This window comes from Mustela erminea, chromosome 4 (assembly GCF_009829155.1).
Source record: "Mustela erminea isolate mMusErm1 chromosome 4, mMusErm1.Pri, whole genome shotgun sequence".
Classification (NCBI taxonomy): Eukaryota; Metazoa; Chordata; class Mammalia; order Carnivora; family Mustelidae; genus Mustela; species Mustela erminea.
This window is the reverse complement of record NC_045617.1, coordinates 83673141-83698324: the sequence shown is the minus strand read 5'-3', so window position 1 is coordinate 83698324 and position 25184 is coordinate 83673141. Positions and strand designations below refer to the sequence as shown.

The following is a 25184-nucleotide window of genomic DNA, read 5'->3' as shown; positions in this document are numbered from 1 at the left end:
TCGTCTGGTAGAAATATGTACTGATTTCTCTTGAGAACAAACTTAGGAATGGAATTCCTGAGTCACACAGCAGACATGAGGGAAGCCATCTTTTTTTAAAAAATGATTTATTTATTTATCTATTTGATACAGAGCAAGAGACACAGTGAGAGAGGGAACACTAGCAGGGGAAGCAGGAGAGGGAGAAGCAGGCTCCCCACTGAGCAGGGAGCCCAGATGCAAGGCTTGATCCCAGGACCTGGGGATCACAACCTGAGCCAAAGGCAGATGCCCAAGCAACTGAGCCACCCAGGCACCCAGGAGAGCCATCTTTAGAAGGTATTGTCAAGCAGTTTTCTAAAGTAGGTGAGCTAGGTTATACTTCCGTCTGTAAGATTTAAGAGTTCTGGCTGTTCCCTATCCTTGCCCACACTTGGCAATGTCAGTCTTTTCGTTTTAGTCATTCTGGTAGGTGTACAGCGTTATCTTATTGTGGTTTTAATGTGCATTTCCCCCAGTGAGTAATGATTTGCATTTCCCTGGTGACTAACAGTATGTTCTTTACTTAAAAAGGCCAAACAATGAACCCAAATATTGGCCAGGATGATCTTTGCCAAGGTGTGGATGTTTACTGTTTTTGTTTTGCTGTGTCTTTTGCCGCGTGGTCTTTCTGTTTGTTAAGCTGTCTGCCTTTTTTAACTTGAAATGCTCGATTGTTAGAACTGTAGCAATGACCCAAAAAACTTCCACCTACTCGGTCTTACAAATGATGAGGTATAATGATCACAGTACACGTCAAGTCACTAAGAAATATTTATTTAGCACCTGCTGTATACCAGCACTGTGGGAGAGGCTGTGAGGGACACAGAGCAGTACAGGACTTGTTCCTGCCCTTCAGAGGCTTACAGTCTAGATGGAGACAGGAGAACCAGGACACATGAGGGGCTAAGAGGAAACAGTCCAAGCCAGGATGTTTGGGAGCTTAAGGTGTTTGGGGTCAGATTAAGTGCTTTGGGGCCTCCAGGGGCTCCTGGCTCCGTGCCAAGAAAGACAACAGCTCACAGCTCCCAGTTCCATCTGAGCCCACTCAGCAAGCCCTATCCACAGCCTCTACCCCCACCGTCTTAAAACCTCTGACTCCTTGTTCAGCTGCTATTCAAAGTGCAATGAAATGGGGGAAGGAAGGGGGGCAGTGGGAAAAGTCCTTGGGTGAGTTCCAGGGGCCAGTGTCACCCTTGCCTTCCTAGAAAATTCTGCTCCCCCCAACAACATGCCCCTGACAGAGAGATCCCCACTCAAGAAGGCCTGTCCGACCACCCCAGACCTCTGCCCCAGAAGGCAAGAGGAGGAGATGACCGCCACTTGAGCTGCTTGAGGTAGAACTAGGGACCCCCCTACTTCTAGCATACCCCTTCTCCTCCCAGTCCACTGAGCTGGGGGGATAGGCACCCCAGAGCTGCCACCCAGGGCTGAGAAGGTACTAGAGGGAAAGGGTATGGGGTGGGGGGACAGAGAGGGACCTGAAAGCCCAGCTAGAAAAGAGAGGCACCTGGGGCTTCTAGAAAAGTGCAGGGGAGGCCAAATGTTGAGACTGGCTCCCCTGTGGTGGCAGAGGGGTAAGGGGAGGTGGGGTGGTTTGCTACAGGACCCTACCTTCTCCCAGGCCTTCACAGGACAGAGTGGGGCATCAAAGGCGAGGAGAGTGCCACGTCCCCAGCCATGTTCCAGGCTGTGCCCACTTCAAGGTCACCCTGTCCTACCTTAGAGAAGGTGAGGGGACTTCAAAGTTTTGATGATGCTCCCATCCTGTGGAGCCCCCTTCAAAGTGCTATTTACTTCTCAAATTATAAAGAATTTTATAAGGTTTGGGAATACAGAAAAGGGGTGGGATTTTATAACACCTATGAGGCGGTGAGCAGAGGCAGCGGGCTCCTCAGGAGAGCACCACCCAGCAGGGGAGAGTCAGGCCAGCCCCACCTGACCTCTGGGAGCACGCAAATGGGGATGAAGACATCTTCATTCCCCATAAGGTGAAGACATCTTAAATACCTACCACTCTAATAAGCCTATCGTTCTCTTGTCTAATGGTTTTTTAAATAATTCTAAATGCCAAAGGCTGGGGAGGCATTGGGGAATGGTGGTGGCAAGCAGGATATATACAAGAGGAGGAGTTTAAATTAAAACACAAATAATAATTAAGACGCACAAACTGAAGGGCTAAAGGCAAAAGGTGTAGAAGGGGAGGGTAGGGGGGTTATGGGGAGGGGGCCGGAAAGGAACTCTCGTATCTAGGAGCTTGAGGCTTCCAGTGAACGGATTAGGGCTTCCTCTTGGAGAAGATCCGCCGGCGTTTGGAGTGATAGAAATCTGGAAAAAGAAAACAGAAGTCAGCCGACCAGGAGGCAGAGGGCCCGACTGAGCTATCCACCTAAAGCACACACAGAGGGGGCAGGGACCCCTCCCCTAGGGCCAAAGGGACACATTGCCAAGTGCAGGGGAGGACTCTGGAAACTTCCACTCTGCCTCCCAGGAGAGCATTACAGAGAGCATCCCGCTACCCTTCACAGAAGTGGCCAACGATAACCAGACCTCCATGTGTGGGCCTGCTCCACTAAAGCAGCCAGCAGCCCTGTGTAGTTAAATGAAATGAACTAAAATAAAATGAGAAATTCAGTTTCTCAGTCACACCAGCCACATGTTAAATTCTCAGTGGCTATTTGTGCCCACTGGCACTGGACATTTGCATCACCCCAGAATTCCGTTAAACAGCACTGCTCCAGAAATGCTATTAGATAATCCATGACAAGTCTTCTGTGCAGTGACTCAGCCACGTAAATGTGAGCTAGTATTATTATGGTCTGTGTTCTTAGTTCTGATCCAGCTGCAAGTTTCCATGGGATTCTTTCTTTTTTTAAGAAGGCTCCACACCCAGCATGGAGCCCAACACAGGGCTTGAACTCATGACACCGAGATCAAGACCTGAGCCGAGACCAAGAGTCAGACGCTTTACCAGCTGAGCCACCCAGGTGCCATGGGATTCTCGACTGCTCCTCTCCAAGCCTGTTTCCTCATGTATAATATGAAGCTGACATTGGTGCAGTGCTCTAAGGACCGAATGAAATGCTCTAATGGCTTTGGTCTGGGCCCTGCCATAAGAAGTGCCTCAAAGGTCAGCATTGCTCATTCTTTTTTTTTTTTTTAAATCAAGCACCTACTATATGCCAGACGCTGTCCTAGGTGTTGGAGATTTGGCAACAAACAAGAGAGATGCAGATCTCTTTCTCATGGAGATAATACACTCCTGAGGGAGACGGACAACACCCAGATAAGGCAGTAGCTGTTGAGAGTAAAAGCAGACAAAGGAACAAGATGCCAAAGAGAAAAAAAAACGAGGCTGGGAAGGCAGGGGGCAGGTGTGTGTGATGGGGAAGGTGAGTTAGGTTTGGATAGGGTAGCCAGGAGACTGCTCTCATTAGTTTTCTCTACACTGTAAATCTGCTGTGGGACCTTAGGCAAACCACTCCACCACTCAGAGCCTTATTTCCTCTTCGATAAAAGAGTGGCAAGAATGCCATACGGTATAGGCCTGCTATGAGGATTAAATGAAATCCACCTTAGAAACCACCTTAGGGGCCCCGGGGTGGCTCAGTCAGTCACACGTCTGCCTTTGGCTCAGGTCATGATCCCAGGGTCCTGAGATTGAGCCCCGTGTTGGGCACCCTGCTCAGTGGGGAGTCTGTTTCTCCCTCTCCCTCTGCCCCTCCCCCTGCTCATGCTTTCTCTCTCTCTCTGGTAAATAAATAAATAAATCTAAAGAAAGAAAGAACAAACGAAAGAAAGACTATTTTATAAGGGAACTGGCATATATTAAATGTTAGCTAGCTGGTCTTAGCTGCAGACCTGTTGTGTGACCTCAGGCAAGTTGCCTTTTGGCCCAGTGAGCAAGCTGGACCTGACAGGCCAGACCCTTGCACCATGAACTCTGAGAGGCCCCCTCAGTGTCCTTTCCTGCACCCGTCCTCACCTGTCATGCTGGTCTGCCGCCGTTTCCGGCCCTGAGAGGTGCTAGGCGCCCCTGGGGATCCCTCTGGCCGCTCAGGGGAGTGAGGCATGAGGGTGCAGGAGAGCGACAGGTCCAGATGGTCCTCCTGAGTGGTCCCCTGAAGCAGGCCAGACGAAGGGCTGGGCCACTTGCCCCCTCCCAGGTCATCCCGGCCCCCCCGGGACCCCGTAGGCAGGTAGAGCTTGGGCAGGCCCAGGCCCCACACACGCTCCCAGGCAAAGTCGCCCTCCAGCGGCGTCTCAGTGATGAAGTCGAAGTTCCATCGCTCCTGGGCCTCCTGCACGCAGCCGGCCATCAGCGCGTCACAGTCTCGCCGCAGCTGCTCACTGTCCACGGGGCCGAAGAGCCGGCGGCAAGCTTTGCTGCCCCGAGGGATCTGCCGGTATTCCCTGGATGGCTCCTCCATGTCACCTGTGGCTGAGACACAAGGCCCGGTCACTCGGGAGGTCACACCCTACCTTACCAGGCCGAGCTCTGCTATGCGAGCTCGCAGGACACCTTCCTATGAGAACATGAGGTCTCTCTGGCTCCTTCCAGTTGATTCGCCACCATCTCCTTCCCAGAGGCCACCCCAGCCCCCAGTCAACAGCCACTGGGTGGGGACAGAACTCAGCCATCCTAGCACCGCAAGGTCACTGGGGGAGTGGGCAGCTGAAGGACAAGTTATGTCAACAAAGACAAGTTTATTGCAACAGCAGGGATCAGAGTCCTGTTTACTACCAGGTATTATCAGCTAAAATCAATTTGTTTCCCCCTGAGGTGTCCCTCATGGGCATGAATGCCCCAAGTACGTGTGAATTACCAGAGTCCAGCAGCTTCCCAACCCCAGCCCTGGCCAAAAGGTCAGGTCCCAAGGGAAAGGACAGGCTGACAGCTCCTCTGGGCTCCTGAATCCCTCCACCCAGATGTCCATGTGGCATAACTGTTCTGAAATTCAAAAGTCCTGGTCTGGGACGCCTGGGTGGCTCAGTTGGTTAAGCAGCTGCCTTCGGCTCAGGTCATGATCCCAGGGTCCTGGGATCGAGTCCCACATCGGGCTCCTTGCTCGGCAGGGAGCCTGCTTCTCCCTCTGCCTCTGCCTGCCTCTCTGTCTGCCTGTGCTCACTCGTGCTCTCTCCCTCTGTCTCTGAAAAATAAATAAAATCTTTAAAAAAAAAAAAAATTAAAAAAAAAAAAAAAAACCAAAAGTCCTGGTCTTTGGAATAAAAACAAAAACAAAAACAAAACAAAAAACAAACAAACAAAAAAAGCACCTAGTGGTCCTAGCTCTGCTGCTTACTATGTAAACTTTAAAGAATCCCTTAACATTTTTTAAAAATTAAAAATATTAAAAGTCACTTAATGTCTCTGGGCCCCAGGTTTCTCATCTATAAAATGGGACTGTAGAAGCACACTCAAGCAATCGGTCAGGGAGTCCCTTCAGGCAAGGCAATAGAACAGAGGTGAGAGGCTGTATTTTGTGGTTAAGAGCCAGGGCTCTGGAGCAGGATGGCCTCGGTTGAATCCAGGCTCTGCTGGGTGACCCTGGACAAGTAGCTTGACTTCTCTGGGCTCTATCTGCCTCGTCTGTAAAATGGAGACAGTAACTGCATGTCTCAGAGGACAGACGTGAGGATTAACTTCAGTTACCGTAGGTATCATGCTTAGAGAAGCACCTGGATGTGGAAGGGCTCGGAAAACAGAAGTGTTACTCTCTCTCTGTGTTCAGTTCTTCCCGAGCCTTCTCTATGTCGGTGCCCCCTGGCCACCAGCTCCTTCAGACACCAGCTGACAGGTGCTATGTGCTGAGGGCCTTTCCCAAGGATGTCATCAGGCAGGAGGCCTGGGGGTGAGGAGGGGCAGGGCTGGGCAGGGCTGGGTGAGGATTTCTCCCAGGCTGAGCCACATCCTGCCAGGCACATTGGGTGATCTGTAGTCTAGACAGCCTGGAAGCCCCTGCCCCACGTTTGCTGTGTCCCAGGAACCCATTTTGCAGGCAAAGAAAATTAGACGTGGCCAGTCTACCGGGTTCCTCCCTTCCCACTTCAGAAGAGGGAAAAGCGAGGGTGAGTGTGCTCATGACGAGGTGCCGGCCCCCACCTGCCCTGCTCTGGCCTGATGCCAAGGCTGAGCGGCTGGGCAACCTTGGCAGGGACTGGGTCTTCCTGAGGACAAGTCCTGCTTTGCAGGCTCGGAGGGTAAAAGCTCTGCTGAGTGATCTCCTGGGGCAGGAAGCCTGGGACCCTTGCCACAGTTACCCCTCCCTACCCCAACTCACACAGCTTATGGGAGAGGGGGAGGCACTAGGTGACCTCAGAGCAAGTTTAAAGGGCAAGAGTTTGGAGAGATATGAAGCTTGCCCCTAAATCAGAAAACCAGAAAGGCCAAGGGCCACTGCCCCATGGGGGGAGTTACACAGTGCAGTGGGCAGAGTCCTCAAATAACCTTCACCCACTCTCTTCAGGGCAAGGGTCAGGATTTACTTATGTATTTTTATGTGTCAGAGTCTGTTCTAATAAGTTTACCGATATTAATTTTCCTAAAGGAGTGGATATATTTGAGAGTGGGTATATTTGCTCCTTTTTTTTTTTTTTAAACAAAAGTAACTAAGCCTCAGAGAAGTTAAGTAACTTGCCCAAGGTCACACAGCTCACAAGCAGCAGCACAGCCAGGATTTGAACCCAGCTGTGCTCTGGTGTTCATTCCCACTCCCTCTCTAGTTTTGTGCTCCTAGCCCAGGAAGGGGCTTCTGTGATTCAGCCCAGCAGAATCACGTAGGGAGCTTTTTAAAAATACAGATTTTTAAAAAAAGGGATTTAAGCAGGTGTTTGGCAGTTTCCCAGATAGGCACTCTTAGTTTGCCATTCAAGGGAGGTACACAGAATGGCCCAAACAGACATTCTGGGTCTCAGTGCCTCATTGGCTCTAGGAGGAGCATGCCTAGGATTTTATCAGGAAGCTGGATGTTCCCTGGCTTCGAGGAGCTGAAGATGGGACCCGAATCCAGGCAGGATCCTCCCTCCTACCATCCCTGCCCTTATGGCTCTCATAGGCTTCCCATCAAAACCTGATCTCACTCCCATTATCATAACTCCCAGTACAGGAAAAACTCTGAAACACAAACCCTTGTTTTACAGGCAACTGAGAATAGCTTCCTTTGTTAGCCTTCGTGCCTCAGACTTCAACCAATTTCAATTCCGAAGTAAACAGTAAGAACTCGGTACACATTGCTGAACCAATGGGTACTCTTCCCAAGGGGCGTTCGCAGATGCCGCTCAGCCCAAGGAGAAGCGAGGCGGGAAGGAAAGGCGGGCGAAGCGGCATTCCGCGGGAAGGCGTGCTTGCTATTCGCGCCGAGGCCGGAAGGGGGCGCTGGTCGCCAGGAAATCACGCTCAGGGTCGGAGGTGCGTGGGCAGAGCCTTGGACAGCAGCAGGGAGTTGTGATGAGTCAGTTTCCTGCAAAGTCCTCCCCGCCCGCCAAAACTTCGCTTCCACTCAGGCTGCAGCGTCACCCTCGGGTAGGGAGGGGCGAAGGGGGGGGTGCCGGGGGCCGCAAACACGTCACGCTGAGCTAGCCAGGCTTCCGAAAGCCCCGCCACTGTTGGGAAACCGCGCTCCTCTGTGACAGAAACACACACACACACACACACACACACACACACACACACTCCGCACGCACAGCCGCGCAGAGGTTTGGTCCCTCCACCTTATCTCCACGCCCAAAGCACGGGATGAGTCAGATCCCTGGAAAATAAAAATAGACGAAAGCAAGGAAAACAAAACCGCTCGAAAGTCTTACTCGAAACGCGACGTGGAGAGAGGGAAGGGCGGGGGAGCTGTCTGGGCACCCTAAAGTGCCAAACCAAATTCCCAGATTCTTTTTCGCACAAAGAGGGCGCCAGTGTCCCCCAAGGGCCCCCGACAGGGCGGATGCACTGTGGCCCGCTCTGGGCGGCGGCGCCTAAAGAACGACTAGTCCTCCTGCTCCGCTAAGTCCTGTCGTCCTCGGAGAGGGTAGCTTGATGGGGGACACCGGGGGCTACCGGATGCGGCTGTCAGAGTCCCTGAGCAGCGTCGCGCCCCCCAAAGTCCCACCCTCCAATGTGACCTCTCAGCGCCTTCCCTCCCCGGGCGTGGGCTGCGCGCCCCGCTGCTCCGCAGTGCAGGGCTCGGCTCCCGCGGCGGAGTACGGCGCCCTGACCCAAGGGCAGGCTGGGCTGGGGCTCTGCGGGCGCGTTGGAAGAGAAGTGTGTCACACTCCTGCTCTTCTCAAACTGACTCCTGGCGCAAGCTCACCCCGCGCAGGGCCACAGCTCTGGGTCCTCGAGGGCGCTCTCCGAGGCGGGGACCGGACACCAGTCCTGGCCCTCCTGATGTCCCGGCTTCCCTGAGAACACTGGCTGCCAGCCAAACAGTCACTGTGCTGACGAGAGGACAGGGACCGCGGAGGGCCGCGAAGCCGATTTCTGGGGGGCCACTGTCCCCCAGCCGGGGCGGAGCTCTGACCTCACCCAGCCAGTTTCCCGGGGTCTCCTTGTCACCGTGAGTCACCTCCTCGATTGCCCTTAAAGGACGTGTCCCAACACGTTCCCAAGGACCAGGGACACAGCCCGCTCTGACCTCAGCGCCCAGCCGGTGGCGGACACGGAGGCGTCGGGGACCCAGACCTCAGGGGTCTGGGCGGAGACGGCGCCGATTGGATCCTAGAGCCGCCGGGGAGCGGATCGCGAGTGAACCTGCTCTGCGCGGCGTTCCCCGCCCCTCCCGGGGCTCGGCGCTCAGGAGCTTTATCCGCTCGCCGCCACAGGGAGCCGCGCGGGGGCCCGGGGCGCGCGGGTCCACGCCTCCCCTCGCCGCTGCTCGGTTTCAGCGGAGCCCTGTCTCTCGCCGGCCGGGGTCTCCGACACTGCCCTACCTCCGTCACAAGCGCCCGGTACAGCAACACCCGTGGGAACAAAACCCAGACCCACGCACAGACCCACGCACGGCGTTCACCTGTAAAGACCACACACACACACACACACACACACACACACACACACACACGGACGAGCTCCGCTCCGCTCCGAGCCGCCAGCCCAGCGTTCGCTCTTGCCTGCCACGATTCCCTCACCTCTTCGGAGGGTCTCGGTGGCTCCGTGAATCAGCGCCTGGCTCCCGCTCTCCAAGCCACGGTCTCGGGCAGCAGCTCACACCTCGGCTGGCACCGCCCGGCGCTGCCCTTATATAGGATTGACGTACGAGGGCTCCGCCCACCGAGGGCCGGGGACCGCCCCTTCTGCTGCCGCGGATCACCGTGCGCAGCCCGCCAGCGCTCTGAAACCTCCGAGCTCAGATGCCAACGTCGCGTGCTGCAAGCGGGCGCTTCCCTCCTTCCCCAAGCCCGCGCCTGGGCCTCTGTGCTTAACACATGTCACCCCCAACGAAGCCCCAAATCCGGGTTGTTTGAATTGGGCTGTGAGTTAGCACTCCCCACGAAAGGATGGCATTCTTAGGACGCGAGCCCTTTCTCTGGCCCTGAAAACACGAGGTATGACATTAATAGATAAAACTCCATAAATAATAACAAAGATGTACCTCGATTTGCAATTCCCGGAAAAGCCCACTCTACCACCGCTATTCCCACGGATCCCTCACTGGACACCCCCTCCCTAAGTACCACCTGAAGAACCCAGACACCCCAGCAAAGCATCTTGGAGACCAGAACAGGATTCGATCCCCTTTATTTCACAGTGAGGAAATCAAGGTCCACAGAACTAAAGGGATGCGAAGTTGTTGCTTGTCAAAAGTCTCAAGGAAGGAGGGATTTGGGAATCCTTCTCAAAAAAGAGCCAACCAGGTCTCTAGAGGAAATCAGGAAATGGGGTAAATCATACCTTGAACTAACTTCCCTATGCCTCCTCCTCAAGGCCCACATCCACCTCCTTCTCACCTGAATAGCAGAGATCCCTATGATTGCAAATATTGTTTTAAAGATTTTTCTTACTTATTTGAGAGAAAGTGAGAGAGAGAGAAGCAAGAGTAGGGGCAGGGGAAAGGGGAGAGAGAGAAGGGGAGAGGGGAAGGATGGGGGAGAAGAAGAAGCAGGCTCCCCGCTGATCAGGGAGTCCACTTTGGGGCTCAATCCCAGGACTCCTGGATCATGACCTGAGTTGAAGGCAGATGGTTAACCCACGGAGCCACAAAGATGCCCCTGATTGCAACAGATTTGTTGGCTAGGAAGGGGAGAGGATTTGTAAGCAAATTATCTCCTGGATTTTCTCTCAAACAATTCACTTACACTCCTGGGGAAACTAAGGCTCAGAGAAGTTCAGTGACCTGACTCAGGTCACATAGTAAATAAATAGCTCGGACTGGAGCATAGGCCTATTGCCTCCCCCAGCTCTCTGCTTGTTGCCCTCTCTACTAAAAGTGGATCTAGAAAGGGAAGCCCCAGCACCCCTCATTTTCAGGCAGTGTGCAGAGGTGACACTGATGAAAGACAATTCTGGAAATGTCCACTTGTGCTTCTCACTGGTGGGTCAGAAGCAAATGAGGTGACCATTTCCTCCCACCCACTTCCCACCACTAGCCCCTCTTGCACCCCATTGTTGTTTCCTCCTTTCACCTAAAACATTTGTAGTTTTTGTTTTTAAAAATGGCAGAGAACAGGGGTGGGTGCCTGGCTGGCTCAGTCAGGAGAACGTATGACTCTTGCTCTCGAGGTCTGAGTTCAAGGGCCATGTTGGGCATAGAGCTTACTTTATTATTTTTTTTTAAAGATTTTATTTCTTCGTTTGCCAGAGAGAGAGAGCGAGAGAGCAAGGGAGCACAAGCAGGAGGAAGCAGCAGGCAAAAGGAGAAGCAGATTCCCTGCTGAGCGAGAAGGCTGATGTTGGACTCTATCCCAGGACCCTGGGATCATGACCTGAGCTGAAGGCAGACCCTTAATGGACTGAGCCACTCTGGCAGCCCATACAGCTTACTTTAAACAAACAAACAGACAAAAAAAAAAAAAGGAACACTAAAATAAATTTTTTAATCTTTTGAAAGCACCTGGTGGCTCAGTGGGTTAAGCCTCTGCCTTCAGCTTAGGTCATGATCTCAGGGTCCTGGGATCAAGCCCTGCGCTGGGCTCTCTGTTCAGCAGGGAGCTTGTTTCTCCTTCTCTCTCTGCCTGCCTCTCTGCCTACTTGTGATCTCTTTCTCCCTCTCTCTCTCTGTCAAATAAATAAAATATTTTTTAAAAAATTACAGAGAACAGAATGTTACTTTGAACAGAAATCCCTCTAAAAAAATAGAACCCAGGCTTGGAGCAGCTACAATTACTGACATCTAGGACTGTTCAGTGTCTGGAAATCTCTGCCCAGACATGCCCCATCTTCTTCCTCTAACGCAGCTGACCTCGGGGAGGACAGGTCTTCTCTGCTGCTGGCATAGGAGCCCCAGTAGGGGTGGGAAGGCACAGCACCAGACTCCCTTGCCTGCCTGATATTGGACTCAGACCAGGACTATACCTGGACATCAGGAGGGCCTCACAAAGGCCAAGACCCCAGGACCAATCCCTTCCCTGCCCCCATCCCCAAAACGCACACATACCCAAAGGCTGGGTTGTCAAATGTCCAGCAGAAGACAAGCATATCCTCCAACTGCCTTGAATCCCCTTGGTTTTCAAGCACTTCAAATAGACTTGATATTGTCTGTCTGTTTACTTTGGGCGGGAAATTTTTTTTAATGAAGGTTTGTATTGAATTATTTAAAGTTTTGTGGCACTGAACTTCACAATGAAATAATTCTTTTTGTTGTTGCTGTTGGGAAGTGAGTTTTGTGGTTTATTTTTTTTATATAACTTCTAGCTCACCACCACCACCACAACAGAACTCAACAAATATTTATTAAGTACCTACTAAGTATCTAATACTGTTCAGTACTTTTTAAAAAAAGTTTCCAACCATACACTGAGTGTATAGCCAGGTATGTCCTTAAAGGAGGACATCTGCCATGAAGAGGGCAAAAGAGCCCGTTGTTAGAAGTCACACACAAGATCTAAAACAAAAATTGCCTGTGTGCACGCACACACACACACACACACACACACACACCAGATCCCAGGCCAGGCTAGTCCCAAGGGATCTGCTGCAAACCTCATATTTCTGTTCAGAGAAATTCAGACCAAAGTCTCCTTGGGGTCTCTGGGGGTCTCCTGTGTCCTACCATTGCCACTTTGTCCCAAAGCTGGCAGCCAGAAAGACAGAACAGCCACCACCCCCTTCCAGGCCAGTGCTCAACATGTTGGGACATGTTCCTGAGGGCTGGAGGGCTAGTCGGGGCTACAGCCTGCTGCCCGGGCATGCTCCCCAGGAAGGCGTCGGCTTAAGGATGGAGGGAGGCTCTGCCTGGAGAGCAAGAGGTTTCAGGTCAGCCCCTCCACCAGGAGGGAGGTAATAACGGAAGGGAAAACTGGAAAGTCCAAGTCTAAAGAAGGAAGATGTAAGGGTGGCTACAGGAGCTGCCCAGGAAGAGAGAGGAAGTACTAGGAACAATGTCGCCATTTCTCAGAACATGCCCGGGGAGTCCCGAATAGGGGTACTAGGCTTTCAGAGGAATTCACCTCCACACAGGCTCCTAAGAAGTGAGACCCTAGAAAAAAGACAGAACAGAAATATTTATTGCACTACTGAGAAGTACTGCTTCTTTTTTTTTTTTTTTCTTTCTTTCTTTTTTTTTTTTTTAAGGAAGAATGAGTTTGAGAGCTCCAACCCTGACTTGCTGGGGGCTTTGCCCAGCCAGTCAACCAGTACAAAAGATTAGGACTACTAAACAGTGAGACAGAGAAACCTGTGACAGAATATGGGTCACACAAACACTTCCAGTCTGTCTAACCTGACAATTTCACCTTCCCTAAGTCTGAAATTTCACCATTAGAAATTCATTCCTTTGGCATGATTCCTTCTTTTCTTTATTAAATAAGCTCATATAGGCATAGTGCCTAGCACATAGAAATCACTCTGTGATGATTAGCTATTATTACCGATTGCTATACAAGCACCCTCAGGAAAGCATCCCTTGAAATTGAGTAATCATTTACACTTTAGTGAGTATCTTAGGCAGGTTTCCTAGAAAACACTCTGAAGTGGAGATATGCTTGAAGGAGGTTTCTTGGGGAGTGCATCCAGACTCAACACCTGTGGGGATGTAAAAGAAACAGGATCTGACAGAGAGATGGGTTGGGCTGTGAGGGAGATCAGAGGCCCTAGAGAGGCTCCAGTGGATCCCACAGGGAGCTCTGGATTTGGGATGTCCTTCAGAGTTCCCTGAATTGAAGCAAGGAGGCTGGGCCTTTATTCTCCTGCTTTGACCAATCATTTGGATGTGGCTGCCCCTGGATTAGGGGATGGGATGAGTTTGGGTGAGAGAGCTCCCTTATCTGAGGCTGATTCCTGTAAGCATTAGCAACAGCCAGTAGGGAGAATGAGTGCCTGGGTCCTGCAGAGGGTTCTGGGTGGCACAGGAAGTGCTGTGAACACAGACCACCTGAGGAATGAAGGGCTCACTATGCCTCGCATATATTGTTCCCTGTTCCTAGAATGAGTATTCCCCACCAACCTACGCCACCTCCACTCCTTTCTCTACGTGCTGAACTCCTATTGATCCTGCATGACCCAAGCTGCAAGACCCAACCTACATGACCTTTCGGAGGGAGGCCTTCTCAGGGCTCCCTCTGGCTCCCAGAGCTCCTGGTGAGCAATCCATTCCACTGGGCCTTGCTGGCTTGCTTGGTTTGTGTGCCAACTGTATTCCCTGAGCCAGGAATCTGGAGGGGTTGAGCCCATATTTTATTCATCTTTGTACCTTTGAGGCCTAGCAGCCTCAGCCAGAGTTCACTGAATATTTACAAAAGTGCCATTTTTAGCCTGTACTCTGAGATTAGGCTTCAATGTCACTGCTTCTGAATCCTTTTATTTATTTATTCATGTATTCACTCATTCATTCATTTATATATATATATATGTATATATATATATATAATTAACAAACAAACACACACACACACACACACACACACACACACACACTCACTTAACACTCATTGCTCTCCCCAAGAACTAGAACATTACAAGAACTAGAACATCACTGACACCTTCCTGTGAGTCCCTCCCTGTCCTGTAGTAAACACTACCCTGAATTCTATGTTGAACTTTCCTTTATTTTCCATAGTTTTATCACATGTGGCCAAGACAGTCATGCCGGTCCACTGTTCTATGTGCTCCCAGCCCATCCTTGCATGTTATACAGGGTTATGTGACTTGTTCTGGCCAATGAAATGTGAGTTTCAGTGACTTTTGTCTCTTCAGGGCTGAGGCCAAGTGAAACTCTCCAGGCTTTCTGGCCTCCATGGCTGTGGCAAAGGTGAGGTTTCATGTCCCAGATGATGCCATGTCAACATGGTGGGGCTTCCAGCAGCCTGGGTTCCTCAGAAATCATGTGGAACAGAGTGCCCTTCCGACTCAGGTGGGGAATGTATGTGAGAAGGAAATACCCCTTTATTGCATAACCACTGAAATGTGAAGGTTGTTACTGCACGATAACCTACCTATGATCTCTCCATGGGAGTGGGGGGCAGCTGGGTGGCTCAGTCATTGAGCGTCTGACTTCAGCTCAGGTCATGATCTTGGGGTCTTGGGATCGAGCCCTGTGTTGGGCTCCCTGTTCACTGAGGAGTCTGCTTCTCTCTCTCCCTCTGTGCCTCCCCCTGCTTATGCTCTCTCTCTGTCTCCCTGTCTCTAATAAATAATAAAATCTTAAAAAAGGTTTATCAATGTGGCTCTGGGCAGTTGCAGTTCATAGAAGTCTGTGGCGCACGGCAAAGTACACCTCTGGGTATTCACACTCTTTTGTAGCTGCTTCCCCTTAAATCTGTCTGGTTCATGCTCTTTTGGCCAACAGAATGGGACAGAAATAACCTGTACCCCTTCCAGGCCTAAGCCTGAAGGAGATCTAGCAACTTCTGCTTTTGCATTCTTGAAGCCTTGAGATACATGTGGGACATTTGAGGACTCTGAGACCACCATGCTGTGAGAAGTAATGTGGAGAGGCATGTGCAAGATCCCTGAGCCCCTCCCCCACCCCTGCCCCACCACACACACTCTCCCCGAATAGCCCCAGCTGATCTCCTGGCTGACCGCCAGGCTTGGTGGACCCGCCTTGTGAGTGGGACCATCCTGAAAGTTGATCGTTCAGGTGAACCTCCCCAGTCAAAGACCTGTGGGGTAGAGGCAAGCCATTCCCAATGCGCTGTTGCCTAAATTATAGACTTGTGAGAAAGTAAAGATTGTGGTTGTCATTATGCTGTAGGATGGTTTATTGTGTCGTAATATTTAATTAAAATGGGGTTTGATCATTTTCACCATTCTTTAACATCCAGTGGTCCCCATTGCTTCTCAGGGGGCACTTGGGTTACTTCCAACATTATGTTATCAAGCACTCGGCTGCTCTGACTTTATTTTTTTAAATGTGGAGCCCAACGCAGGGCTTGAACTCACGACCCTGAGATCAAGATCTGAGCTGAGATCAAGAGTTGGAAGCTTAACAGACAGAGCCACCCAGGCACCCCTGCTCTGACTATCCTTAACCATTTCTCTGGGAGTACCTGTGGAAGCGTTTGTCTTGGATATACACCTAGGAGTAGAATTGCCCGCCATCTTCTTGTCAGGGGAAGTGATTAAGAAATGCCACCCCCAGTGTCTGGGCCTCTTTTAGGATTATTGGAACAAATCTAAGACAAGGAACAAATGTTGGGGATTATCATTGCTTGCATTTTTGTGGAGGAACAAACAAGCATCCAAAGTAATGAAGCAGTGGGCGCCTGGATGGCTCAGTGGGTTAAGCCTCTGCCTTCAGCTCAGGTCATGATCTCAGGGTCCTGGGATCGAGTCCCACATTGGGCTCTCTGCTCGGCAGGGATACTGCTTCCCTCTCTCTCTCTGCCTGCCTCTCCATCTACTTGTGATCTCTCTGTCAAATGAATAAATAAAATCTTAATAAAAAAAAAAAGTAAGGAAGCACTAATGGTGGAATTTCAGATACTGGACACCTGAGAGTAAGCATTTGATGGCAAGGGGAACTGCCCACGGACACGGAATTTGGTTCTCTGAGCTGGCCTTCAATGCCCTCAAGCCACCTGTCTCCCAGGCCTCTTAGCTTAGAATCACCTTCTGGATGATTCCCCAAGGAGTCGGAATTGTGCGACCTTCCATTGTTTTCTTCCCTAATGAGTAATCTTTAAGCACCTTCCAAGGAATATCCCCTGCATAAATCAGAGTCCTAAGGGTCTTGGGTTTGGCTCTTTGGATGGCACAGCAGTGTGGAGTCTTAGAAAGTGATTTCAGATTCTTACCTCACTCCTCACCATCCCCACCTCCCTTGCTCCTCATTCCTTGACTCATATTACAGATGCGGAAAATGGTGGCCCCAGGAGGTGCTGGCTGGGGCTGAGGGGGAGACCCAAGGCTCTGGTTGCGGCCCCACCCTCCCATCAACTGCTTATCTTTGTCTGTGCTTCCCTGGGATGTGTCTGAGTGTCAACCATGGTCATAATGTCACCAGAGCCATTGCAGAATGCCAACAGCTGCAACCCCTGGTCCCAATCTCGGAGCTAAGGAGGAGACCACGTCTCCCTTTCCCCACACTGTGGTTTCTAACCACCCTGCCCTTGCTGGAAGGAAAAATTGTCCGTGTCTCCTCCTGGGTACTGAAAGCAGTTTAGGGCTGAGCTTAGGGAAAAAATGAGGATGTCACTAGCCATGGTAACAGATAAACTCTCAAACTGATTTTTCAAAAGATTTTCTTTATTTGTTTTGAGAGAGAGAGTGACTGATAGTGCAAGAGTGAGGGGGAGGAGCAGTGGGAGAGGGAGACGCTGAGCAGGGAGTCCAAAGATAGACTGGATCCTAGGACCCCAGGGATCATGACCTGAGCCGAAGGTACATGCTTAACAGACTGGGCCACCCAGGTGCCCCTCAAATTGATTTTTTTTTAATTTATTCATTTGAAACTCAGAGATCACAAGTAGGCAGAGAGGCAGGCAGAGAGAGAGAGAGGAGGAAGCAGGCCCTCCGCAGAGCAGAGAGCCCGATGTGGGGCTCGATCCCAGGACCCTGGGATCATGACCCGAGCTGAAGACAGAGGCTTTAACCCACTGAGCCACCCAGGTGCCCCCACCCTCAAATTGATTTTCAAGACAACCCAAAGACATTTATTTTTCCCACACACATGAATACAACTAAGGTGTTCTGACTGGCATGTAGCCGAGCTCCATGAGGTGATTTGGGGATTCGGCTCTTTCCAGCCCTTGGCTCTACCATCCTCTAGGACATCAGGATCTCTGCTTCCAGCTGGAGGAAGGAGGAAGAAGGCCTATGCATTTCTTCACATCTGGCTCTGAAGTGACATACAACATTTCCCACCCATACTTCATAAGTGAGAATTTGTCAGGCATCCTTGCCTAGATGCAAGAGTCTATGTTGTCACTGGATAGGGGCTCAGATTGGTGATGACCTGCAGGCTGTCTCTGCCACAACAGGGGACAGAGGCACATCAGAGCCATTTGCTCTGTATCCCATCTTCCTACAAGAGGATGTTTTCCTGCTGAGTTTCTGGATCTCACCACAAAAGGAACAGTGCCACCTCTGAGCTGCATTAACTTGGACCTCAATATCTTCATCTGTAAAGTGGGTGCTTTCATATCCGTGATCTTCCAACCTCCCTGAGAGTATGAAAAAACATGAGGTAGGCCTGACGTACCTCGGTTCCCAGAGGAGGAAACCAGGACACAAAGAGACAGTGTGACTTGTCTAAAGCCGCACAGCAGGACCCAGTTTCCCCTCTCTGGTACACAGGTTTGTTTTGTTTTGTTTTGTTTTTACTAGTCAACATCAAAGTCTGCTGAGAACACTGAAATGCAGGAAAAACCCTTACTCAGCAAATCCATCTGAAAACTGCCTGAGGGCTTGGGAGGATTACTAAGAGACTTTTATTGCCTGAAATGAGGGTATAGAGACCCTGACAGGTTTTTGTCCAGGGTTTGTGGGACCCCGCCTGGACCTGACCTAGTGGGGGATGGGGGAAGCTTGCTGTGGGAAGACTTGAAGAAGAACCCACTCCTCCTTTATCACCCTGTAGAGGCCTGACCCCCCAATAGAACTTATTCCTTTCAGCTCAGTGTGCCTCAACCTACAGAGTGGGAGGAAAGGGAACCCCCTTCTGAAAAATGTTCAGATCTCCCAAGCACACGGGCTTTCTCTGGAAGAAGACACAATAAACAAGGACTGTGTCACCCACATCCAGGGGCTGCGTGGACCGTGCCCCCTGGAGGTGTGCTGTGTATCGCCTGCTTGCCCTCCCCACCCCCGGCCCCGGGGAAGGGGGTTCTAGGAAGCAAGGTAGGTTTATTCTTCATAATATATTTTTGTAATAGTCAATATTACGATGAAAAAATATATTCCAATGTCTGGTCCTATCTGAACCTCTGGAATTAAAACTGGGTGAGGGGCAGCCAGAAACACAAGTTCACAGGTGTTCTGAAAAATCTGCCCGGTGACTGAATCATCCGCATTCTCCACCCTCACAGCTTTGGGAACCCGGATGAAGTCCAGCCAGGCTCCTCGGCTCTAGAAGCTCTGGTCAGACCTTTCCACCCGAGTGAGCATGAGACAAGTAAGGCTGGTGGGCAGGAGGGGTGTGCAAGGCTGGGTGGAACAGAAGGCTGGCTTTCCCTTTCGGGGCGTCAGTACCCCCACCCCTGCAGCCCTGACCCGCCCCCCACCCCCATCTAGCTCTCTCCCTTCCCCACCCCCGCTTTCCGCCTCCCCCACCCCCCCACCCCCGCCCGCGCCCGGCTCCCCTCTCCCCCCGTCCCCCGCCCCCCTCCGCCATTCCCTTCCCGCTCCCGCCGCAGAGCGTCGCGTCAGCATCTCCGGAGGCCCCGCTCAGGCTCGGCCTTGCCCGGGCTAGCCTTTTGTTACATCATCTCCTTGGCCTTGCCGGTGCTAGGGGAGCGAGCCGCCCACTCACCGCTGGATACAACCGGCTAATTATATCACCCAGAGACCCGGGGCGGCAGCGTGTGGGCATTTTTTCAGCTGACCCAGCCTGTTTCTACTTGCTCTGCACGATTGTTCTTGATTTTTCAAAATAATAATAACCACTACTAACCAGGAAAAAAATCGCCCGGGGCTGCGGAGCCGGCTCCTGAAGCCAGAGCCCTGGGCCACCTGCTGCTCCCGGAGGGAGAGACGTACGCAGCGTTCCTAGTTTACAAAACTGAGAGCAAGTGTCTGGACTCCCAAACCGGGGCTCCGTGGTCCAAGTGGCTCTGAGGACAGGATACGCTGGAAGCAGCAGAATCAGAAAGACAAATATTGTTCTGACGGCGCCCACCACGGTAGCACCGAGATTTCAGTTTTTCCAAATCTTTCAGATTCTATTTGTAGTTTAGTCAAATGTGCAGAGAGTTCTGCTTTTCCATAATTTCCTGTATTTATTTTTGTTAGGAGACGATGCCTTCACATGGTTCATAGTCAAAAGATGAGAAATAATATGCGGCGGCGGGGGTGGGGGTTGTTGCAGCCTATCTCCGCCCCGCACCCACCCATTTCCTGCCCAGGCGCTGGGGCTGGTTCCCGTGTCTCCTGCCAGAGATAGACCATCAACGTCCAGGTCCAGTCCTTCATCCCAAACCCTTGGGGACACATCGGTTTCCGAATCCAGAGCTTTTCTGATTTCAGACAGATAAGGACAAACATCTACATGTACTCAGTTACGCCCCCTTCCCCCACCCTCTCTATAGGTTCTGTATAGGGTGACTCATAATCCCGGTTTGAACACTGAAAGTTCCAGCTCTGCTCAACGAACCCTGTCAGTCCCAGGAAAACAGGACGATAACAGAATAAACAACCACCACAAATGTCTTCACATCCTTTTAGGTCTGGTTTTGCTACCACGCAAATTTGCCACAAACCAAAGAAAAGACTTGATTTTCAGAGCTTTTGGATTTGGGGATTGTGGAAGAGGGACTGTGGACCTGTAAGCAAGTATGCATAGATTCCTATCACCCACCCAAATAGAAACCCAGTGCGGGGCACCTTGCTTTTTTCCCCCTGCTCAGTGTATCTTACATCAGTCCGGAGAAAGACCCCCATTCCCTTGACCATTGCATGGTACTACATCACGTGATTGGACATTTTGGCTGTCTCCGGTCTTTTGTCATTGCAAACATACATAGTCTTTTTTTTTTAGAGGAATATTTTCCATTATTTTTAATGATTTTATTTATTTGTCAGAGCGCGTGCACTCAATCTCAAGGAAGGGGAGAGGCAGACCAAGGGAGAAGCAGGCTCCCTGCCCAGCAAGGAGCCCAATGTGCTTCTCCGTACTCCATCCCAGGACCCTGAGATCATGAACTGAGCCCAAGATGCTTAACCGACTGAGCCACTTAGGCATCTGACACACGTAGTTTTAGATTTGGCTAACTACATAGCGCATAGCTGAGGAAGAACTAACTTCACTTTTTTTTTCCCCAATTAAAGATATTTATTTATTTATTTATTTATTTTTTTATTTATTTGAGAGAGAATGATTGGTGGTGAGAGGTGGAGAGGGAGAGAAGCAGACTCCCTGCTAGAAGGAAGAAAGGAGGGAAGGAAGGAAGGGGCATTAAGAATGATTTTGTCCCGAGCAAGGAAACAACATATCTTCAGACCTATTGTACTATTGTTCTCTAGAGAAACAGAACCAAATTTTAGAGATGTAAGAAATATATAGACAGGTATCCTCCCTTTTCAAAAGTCTGTCCTAGGGGCGTCTGGGTGGCTCAGTGGGTTAAAGCCTCTGCCTTCGGCTCGGGTCGTGGTCCCGGCGTCCTGGGGTCGAGCCCCGCGTTGGGCGCTCTGCTCGGCGGGGAGCCTGCTTCCTCCTCTCTCTCTGCCTGCCTCTCTGCTTACTTGTAATCTCTGTCTGTCAAATAAATAAATAAAATCTTTAAAAAAAAAAAAAAAAAAGTCTGTCCTACCGCACTTTGTTTTTATGAAAGACCTACATTTGCACCTGTTTTTGCTAGCCAAGAGAAATCTGAAGAAGACTATCGCTTTTATGAAAAAGAGGCTAAAAGTGAAAACAGCGCTCTGTTCTGCAACCTGTGGTCACAGAGGCCGCGCGAGGAAGCAGCGAGAATGGCGCCACCAAGCTCCTTCCCGGGGAACTACACTCAGCTGCTCAGCATCGAGCCATCCTAGCTTTGAACTGTGAACGTCTGTGCCTTATCTCAATTTATTTTGTGAATCCACTAGCAAGATGTGTCCTAACATCATAGAAAAGCCTAAGAGAGGTTCATCTGGGGGGTCTGGGAACCCTAAAAAAAGTTTCTATATAAGTTCGTGGAAGTTGCTTCTTTGCTTTATGCCATTTCAGTTTATAAAAGTTTGAATTAAAACTCTCTACTTTCTCGGTATATATACAGAGATGGGCAGACACAGAGAGGTTGATTGTAAGGTATTGGGGTTTTATGCTTTTGAGGAACTGTCGAGTCCACAACGTAGGGCAGGCTGGCAATTTCAGTAAGAGTCCATTTACAGTCTCCAGTTGGAAGGCCCTCCAGAGGCTGAATTCCTTTCTTAGAGTGGGGGTGGGAGCCTCGATCTTTTCTCTTAGGTCTTCAGCTGACTGGAGGAGTCCCCGCTCCCCCGCCACACTAAAGAGGATAATCACCTTTACTCAAAGTCTATTGATGTAAATGTTAATCACATCTAAAGATTTTATTTATTCTAAGAGAAAGAGTGTGTACAAGCAGAGGGAGGGGCAGGGGGGGGGAGAGAGAGAATCTCGAGCAGACTCCTCACTGAGCACAGAGCCTACCATGGGACTTGATCTCACCATCTGAGATCATGACATGAGCTGAAATCAAGAGTCAAACTATTCACCCACGGAACCATCCAGGCACCACAAATGGTAATCGTGTTTAAAAGATACCTTCTCAGCAACATCTAGACTGCTGTTTGACCAAACAGGTGGCTACTGAGTTGATACAAAATTAAACATCGTTCCTATTTATTACCCCAACTCTTCAGCTTTGAGTGTTTGTCCGGGATGCTATGTGAAAGTCCCCACCTTCCCAGAGTTAACAGTCACAGAGGAGATAAAGCTGAGGGACACAAAACGATCACAAAGACTGCGAAGCATTCAGTATGGAATCAGTTGCAATGTTCTGAGCACGGCCTGACAAAGTCCCCTCAAACACAGTCCAGAAAGCCAGAGATAGACTGGAAACTCATGCCTAATACTCAGATAAGCAAGCTTCCTCTCCTGTTGCTTTTGCTCATTTTTAAATTACAACATAAATCTTTAATAAAGTGGCCCAGCCGAGCAGTATTAATGAAGCCTACACATAAGGAGAACAGGAGTTCTCTATAAAGAACTCAGGTATGATAGGAATCCTCTCTCCCTGACCTGTGACTATTCATCAATTTCAGCTTCTGGAAGTCTCCAGACTTAACACATTTTCCCAGCTAGACCTGTGGTCAAATTCCTAAGCTGCCAACCACTCTGGGATTTCAGAGGCTTTTTGTTCCACAGAGATTCGAAAAGACTTCCAGCTTCACTTGTCTGCCAGGGGCTTTGCTCCAAGAACTAAGCCATTTTCTGCGGGTTTTCCTTGAGAACAAAACAGACCTAGAGTGCATGTACGCATGCATCCATCCATTCATTCATTCATGACATTACCACAGGTAGAGGCTCTGTCTGCAGGAAGAAATAGAAAGTAGTATGCACCAGTCACAAAGGAAAACAGCTTCCCATGGACAAAAATCCCACCCGGATAGTTCTCAGTGACCAGGCCCAGTTAAAGAAAGGCACTGGATTTTATCAGAAGTCTGAATTAGGAGCCCCCTTCCTAAAATGAAGGGAGGATCCAGGTGGGGCTGAAATTTATGTAATGATGGAAAGAAAAAGAACACACAATTATAAATATAACATTGTCAGGCCCTTCCCATGCAAATAAGTCCTGAAAGCCTCCCTTCATCAGCTTCACCATAAATCTACAGAGCCTATAGCTAAATAAATCTCAGGGAAGTAGTGGGGTATGTGCAAGGTCTGGCACCATGGGAGGCGGGGTACAGTTTTAAAACTTAAAGGACCAGGGTGCTTGTGTGGCTCAATCGGTGAAACATCTGCCTTCAGCTCAGGTCATGACCTCAGGCAGGGTCCTGGGATCAAAACCCCCCCAATCCACTGGGCTACTTGCTCAGCAGGGAGTCTGCTTCTCTCTGCCCCTACACCCCCACCAAAATAAATAAATAAATAAAAATCATTAATAAGAAAAAATAATAAAACAGTAAAACTTAAAGGCCAGAATAACATGGGCTGCAGGAGAATACAAGAGAGGCCAGAGAGAGTGGATGGGGCTATCCATCCTCAGTGCTCAGTGTACCCTGGGCCCCCCAACAACTGGCTCTACCTGCAGCGCTCTGGTTGGTGGTGCCCCAATCCCTGCCTCCCCAGTGGTAATAACAACAATAGTATTATAGCAGCTGACACTGTTTCCTATGTGCCAGGCATGGTTCTAAGCACTTTATCCATAACTACTCGGTGAGTTTTCCTAACAACTCTATGAACCATCACTTTCATCCCCACTTTAAAGACTAGGAAACTGAGGTAGAAACAGAGATGAAATCATTTGCCCAAGCCAGACAGAGACAGAACACGGATTTGAACCCAGACAGGCTGGCTCCACAGGCAAAGCTCTTATCCACTAATAGCAATAACAGCTCACAGTTACGTGGCGATTAGCTACTGCCAGCTGCTCTTCTAAGGGTTCACATGGATCAGTTCAACTAATTCTTCCAGGTATTATTATTACTCAATTTTACAGATAAGGCAGCCAATGCACAGAAAGGTCAAAGCACTCGCCCCAAGTCACACAGCTAGGAAGCTACAGAAGAGAGACTTGAACCCAGGCAGCCTGGTTCCAGAGGCCACATTTTTTGTGCTCAGAACTGAATCCCTGTGCTATGACTGGACTTAAGGGTAATCTGAGAACAGCAGTCATGGCTTAGATTTCTCTGCATTATGTGGGGTGCCAGCACTGCAGAATTTAATAAGCACTCTGTAAGGGTTCAGTGAGTCTTCCTTCATCTGAAATAACTCTTTCTGATAGGGACAACAGTCATATTCCAAGTTCATTGTAGAAAATCTGGAAAATACAGAAAGGGTCCAAGAGGAAATGCGAAGTCATCCTCCCTAGAGCAAGGATAACCACGGTGAACTTCTTGATATCTTTCCAGCCAGGTTACAAAATAGGAACCCCATTCTACCTCCTGTTTTGAAACCTCCTTTTTTCTCACTATCAATATATCGCAAACATTTTCCCATGACCTTACATTTTCTTCTGCAACTTCCATAGAGGAATAACCTATGATTGCTCAAGTGTCCTGATCGGGGTGCTGCCAGCAATGAGCCAGAGTGACCCCCACAAATAGCTCTCTCCCATCAACCTCCCCATCCCCCCACATTTGCCCACCATATACATTCGACCCTCTTGTACCACCACTCCCCGGCCCCGCCTCTCCGGAAAGCTCACGGCAATTGCTCTGACTCTTGGACCCAGGGTCTCCTCCACTCCTCCTAAGGGTGTGTCCCCATCTTCTCCAAACTGTCCCAATACCTAGGATCCTGTTTTCCCCTCTCCAAGTCACTCTGCACTTTTCTCACACTTCCCTCACCCAGGATCAAACTTCTCCATCCTGTGCCCCATTCCCACAGGATTGCTAGAAACAATCAAGTCCCATCGACAAGCTGGTGTTACGCAATGTCTGTTGCAATGCACAGAGTGACTGGAAAGACAACAGCAGCTAGGCGGTCCTGGAAGCTGCAGTGGGGGAGTCTGAACACAGGGGGCATTTGGAGCAGGGGCCTTCGAAGCACAATGACTTTACCTAAACAAGATCTCTCATGGTGTGATTTCAAGCTACCAGACAGGGCCTGTGAGAGCTATTTTGGTGCAGGGAGCTCTTTTGATGTACCTTAAACCCCAACAGGGAGGCGGAGGCCTAATCCACCCTAAGGGTGGGGCGGCCTGGGCGCCTTGCCCCATTAGGACGGAATGAAAGGCTTTTGAAGGTGGTGGCTCAAGAC

General features: G+C 50.2%; 1 protein-coding gene and 1 long non-coding RNA gene across 4 annotated transcripts; one reads left to right on the top strand and one right to left on the bottom strand.

The window, feature by feature from the left end:
- Positions 1–779: 779 nt before the first annotated feature.
- On the bottom strand, positions 780–9232 carry CDKN1A (cyclin dependent kinase inhibitor 1A). Of its 3 annotated transcripts, none has more exons than XM_032339751.1 (3): positions 9136–9232; positions 4004–4459; positions 780–2346 (listed from the first exon to the last, which is right to left on the bottom strand). In XM_032339751.1, exons 2-3 carry the CDS (start codon positions 4446–4448, stop codon positions 2297–2299), a joined length of 495 nt encoding a protein of 164 aa, XP_032195642.1. In that variant the 5' UTR covers positions 4449–4459; positions 9136–9232; the 3' UTR covers positions 780–2296. The 3 variants fall into 3 exon arrangements, with proteins under 3 accessions (XP_032195642.1, XP_032195643.1, XP_032195645.1); XM_032339752.1 differs by having other exon boundaries at positions 4004–4453; XM_032339754.1 differs by lacking the exon at positions 9136–9232 and adding an exon at positions 7146–8636.
- Positions 9233–18366: 9134 nt separating this feature from the next.
- On the top strand, positions 18367–21482 carry LOC116588549. Its single transcript, XR_004284998.1, has 4 exons — positions 18367–18442; positions 18631–18701; positions 19849–20092; positions 21118–21482. It is a non-coding gene; the product is annotated as an uncharacterized LOC116588549 (long non-coding RNA).
- The last annotated feature ends 3702 nt before the right edge of the window (positions 21483–25184 follow it).